This window comes from Myotis brandtii, unplaced genomic scaffold, assembly GCF_000412655.1.
Source record: "Myotis brandtii unplaced genomic scaffold, ASM41265v1 scaffold53, whole genome shotgun sequence".
Taxonomy (NCBI): domain Eukaryota; kingdom Metazoa; phylum Chordata; class Mammalia; order Chiroptera; family Vespertilionidae; genus Myotis; species Myotis brandtii.
Window position 1 is genome coordinate 1102946 of NW_005369942.1, and position 4819 is coordinate 1107764.

General features: G+C 38.2%; 1 protein-coding gene across 1 annotated transcript in view; it reads right to left on the reverse strand.

The window, feature by feature from the left end:
• Positions 1-869: 869 nt before the first annotated feature.
• Positions 870-4819, reverse strand: part of RAB33B (RAB33B, member RAS oncogene family) — a 10184-nt gene continuing 6234 nt past the window's right edge. Inside the window, exon 2 of the mRNA XM_005877726.2 lies at positions 870-1867. Coding sequence (XP_005877788.1) covers positions 1427-1867 — 441 coding nt within the window. The 3' untranslated portion in view covers positions 870-1426. The remainder of the gene's footprint in view (positions 1868-4819) is intronic.

A 4819-nucleotide genomic window follows, 5' to 3' on the forward strand; every position in this document is an offset into this window, starting at 1 on the left:
AATATAATTATCTCATTTTATAATTAAATTATCCAGTTAGGACCACCATGATGATAAAACAAAAATCCTAAACTAGATTAGATACATATTTAATTGGTTTCCCACATTCTGAAAATATTGTAAGTACAATCATCTTTTGGCTTGATTTCCTCTAAAATGATCAAGGACAGCAATCCATCAGAATGAGTCAATGTGCACATTTCAGTCAAAACTCATGGCTTACATTCCATTCATGTAATAGTTTCATATGCAAGCTTACTATTTTCTATGTGCAAAGTCTTACAAAGTGAAAATATTTAGGGTAAAAAAACTTTTGAAATGTTCTTTGTCCCACTGAGGGACAGACAAGATTTTTCAATATCTAACTTGATTTTTATACTGAGGAGGAACAGCATGTTGTGCCCATAAATTTAGATTTTAAAAATGGATCTACTGTAACACAATACTATTACAGGAATATATGTACACTCATAGCAATTAGAGGTGTATTCTCAGAGCTACAATCCAAATGGAAGATGATTTGTTAATTCAGCCTTGAGTCATTAAGTTGTTTGGGGATGGGGGCAGCAGGAGATACTATCCCAGAGACACATCTTGAAATTACCAAAAGCTAAGACTGTCTCCTGTGATAGCCAGGAACCATATTTACCTATATTCCCCCAAGTTACAGCAACTCGTATGCTTTCGATTCCTTTTTTTACTGTTTAAAGATTTCATAATAAAATATAAAGCACCTTATGTCACTTCATTTGCACTAGAATTCGACTTGTTTTTGCGTAATTTTAATAGAATTTAGTAAGAAAACAATTCAAATTACTCTTAAAAATAACAATGATCTCTGCAGAACTCATTGGCATTGATTAGAAATATTAAGTATCTAGAACTGTTGGGAAAGTCCTTTAAGAATTGAGACATTCTATGCCTTCTCCTCCCACTGGAACTAAAGTTTGGCTCTAAAATGTACCAATAGTAATGCAATTAATCCACTAATAATACAAAAAGAGAACTCCAAGGAGAGGCAAATACAAGTTCTGATCCTACTGAGAATACTTCCCAAAGGACACACCATGAAGTGTGCACTAAACCCTTCATATTGTTTTCCATCTCAGGAACACAGGCCTGAGCAGTCAGACTCTGAAACCCCATCGTGCTCTCATCTGAAGCCTCCCTCACTGGGCTCTGATGGGAAGATGCTCTGGTCACCCTACCTTTGCTTCATTTTCAACCTCACCTGAAAACCAACGTTTTTCTGGTGTTGTCAGTGGCGATCCTGATTACGTAAAGACCAAATACAGAAGTGAGCATGACGATGAACAGTGACGTGCCAGGACGATCCATTATATCTGAGAGTACATCTTATGACTATCACTGTTATACTTCGCAAGTGTTTCTTTAGTCAAAATCCCAGTCTCATAAAGACTGTTACTTAGCACCAGCACGTCATCGCGGGCTTTGGTTCAGGCTTCAGGATAACTCCGTTATCAGGGGGTTGACTAAGCATTAATGGTTTGTGGCTCTTAAGCTTATGAGCCAAGGTCATAAATATGGCTTCCACGTGATCATTATCATTGGGGTTTTTAGCAGAGGTTTCAAACAAAGGCATACTGTGCGTGTCAGCAAATTTTTGTGCCAAGTCTGTAGGAACCTGAATGGCACTTCTTAAGTCACATTTATTTCCAACGAGAATCCGTGGTATATCATTGGCTAGCAAATGCTGTTTGCATTCTTCTATCCAAGATGGCAGGCTATGAAAACTAGCCATGTTGGTCATGTCATACACGAAGACAACAGCGTGCACATTTCTGTAGTAGTGCTGCACCATGCTCTTTCTGAAGCGTTCCTGTCCCGCTGTGTCCCATAGCTGGATCTGAAAATGAAAAAAAGAGGAAATTGAAATTTCAACTTCAAAGAGGAAATTTCATTCCAATGATTCATATTGAAAATCTAAGTCACCTTTGCATGGTCTTTAGTACTTCTTCACTTATATCACTTAGTTCCCTTCCATAATGCCTTTTCTGTGTTATTTATGGGATCTACATTTCATGATGCTAGTCTACAAACCTCGTAATTAATGCAAGTAACGGAATATTTCAATTGAGCATTTAAATCTCAGTAAATCAGATCTGACTGGATGAAATTTTGCTTCAAAAAATGATTTTTAAAATATTAAGAGAAAACTATATCAGATTTTAACAAACATTGTCTAATTGCTATAAATTTGGTTACTATATGCCCTTGTCTACCTTTCACAAGGCTAATTTAAAATAGTAGACTTGTCCAGGCCTGTGTTTCTCAGTGATTAGAGCATCGGCCCCCACAAAAGGTCACAGGTTCAATTCCAGGTCAAGGGCATGTATCTGGGTTGTGGCTTGCTCCCCGCCCTCAGTTGGTTGGGGCAAGGGCAGGAGGCAACCAGTTGATGTGTCTCTTTCACATCAATGTTCCTCTCTCTCTCTTTTTCTTCCTTCCCTTTCTCCTGTTCCCTCACTCCCCCCTTCCACTCTCTCTGAAAAGCAATGGAGAAAATATCCTCAGGTGAGGATTAATAAAAATAAATAAATAATAATAATAATATAATAGACTTAACACAGATATTAAGAGTCATGGGGTCTAACCCCCAAATTAACAAATATATACATTCTTTGAAATCCAGGCCCCCTTGAAATTTTTTTAAATCTAGAAAATTACTTATCTATCCCAAACATCTCTACCAACGAAACTATTACATTATCTCTTAGTGGAAATATGGGGGAATTGAGGAAAATTATATCTAAAACTAAATATAAGTCATATGTTCTTATCTCAAAACACTGAATTATCCTGCCTTTGTTTATTCCCTAAAAAAAAAAAGGAGTTACTAGTAAATGATGAGGGTTTACTGGCCACAGTAGAAAATACTAGAATCAGATTTGCTTAAATAACTTTTAACTGAAAGATGTGTACAATTTATAGATATTCAAAGTATGGACTAGAAGCCTAAACTGGTGACTTCTCATAGAGCAACAACCGAGGAGATATTGTAAATGGTCCTTAGTAAATGCCTCGTTAACTTAGTAATTACTTTGATGGCTCTCCAATAAAGTATGAAGTTATTATTTCATACCTCTTGTTTCCCGGATATCTTGATGTAATTACAATGCACAGAGTTTTGAGCAGGATTGATGGGAAGAGGAGTATGGGTGAGTCAATCCCATCCCAAAATAAAACAAACAAAGGTTGTCTTAGGGATCAACATCCTCCTCCTCATTACTTACACTGACGGAGGACTTCCACAGTTCTTCGAGGCAGGTCTAAATTCTGTGTAATTTTTTTTTTTATGTTTCATGGATGTAAAAGAGATACATGGAAAACATAATAAGATAGAAATAAAGAGGGAAATTGCCTTAAAGACAACCATTGTTAATATTTGGGTATATTTCCTTTTCATGGGCTTTTAAAAGAACTTATAGACTGTGCTTCAAACATTACAAATCATTCTTCATTGATGATATCACTTTTGAATACCTGAGCCACAGAAAATGCTATTAAAAAGAAAAGATCAGCTCCAATTTTTTTGGACAGCTTTTACATGAGTCATCCACATTATTTCCAAAATATCTTTCGAAATGTTAAAGATACAGTTTGAAGTGGGCTTTTTTAATTAAAAAAAAAAAAAACCACACACCTGAGATATAATTCACATATCATAAGATTTACCCTTTTAAAATATACAATTCAGTGGTTTTTAGTGTATTCCCAAGGCTGAGCCATTATCATCATTATCTAATTCCAGAATATTTTATCACTCCAAAAAAAAACCTATACCCATTAGCAGTCACCCTCTTCCTTCCCCTGGGTGATATTGAGGATAAACAGGAGAGGCAGATTTGCCAGGAAAGATGGATTCCTTCAGACATTTGAGCAAAGGAGGGTTGTCCAAACAGCCATGTCTAGAAGACAATAGGAAATGCAGAATGACAGAGAAGGAGACAGGTCTGGCCCAACCAAAGATCTGGAAGTTATCTTAGTAGTAGAAGTGACAGCTGAAGTGAAGAGACGACTCCTAAAGGAGAGAAGGCAGAAAGAAAAGCAAGTAAAGGGACATCCTGGGTCTCCCCTGGATTCCCTCTATGAATCATACACACAGGGTGTCCCAAAAAGTGTGCACACACTTTGAATAATTATAAAGGCAGTATGTATTAAAATACATTTTCAAAATGTAATAGAAATCAGCTGTTAAAGTGTGTATACATTTTTGGGGGACACCCTGTATATAGTACTTAGGAACAGATGAACAAATATAGACTTCATGACATTTCCTAAAACATCACTGCTCAAAAAAAAACCAAGGGAGCAGCATAGGTAAACACCGGAAATTGCTGCCTCGCACAACCACTTCAAAAATACAACTAAAAGACAAAACGGACATCATCCAGAACCACAGGAAGGCTGGCTGAGTGGAAATTCTACAACTAGAAGGAAAGAGAAAAGCACACGGAGACTCAGAGGAGGTGCAGAAGTAAAGTGCAGAGGTACGGAGGCGCACGTGGAAAGGGCTGGCAACTGAGGACACAGTTGTCTTTTCCAATCGGGAGGGAGACACACGCTCCCGACGGCCTTGGACTCCAGTTCTGGGCGAGTCTCTGGGCACCCAGACTCATACGGGGAGAAACTGGACTTTCTGGCATCAGTCGGAACTCGAGGGCGGCTTTCTCTCAGAGGTGCTTGCAGCGATTTCCGGGACACTGAGACTCGGGGCCTCTTAGGGTAGGACTGAGGATCAGCCATAGCTGTTTGCTACGCCCTGTTGATTCCCTGAGACCCTGCCCCACCCAAGCTG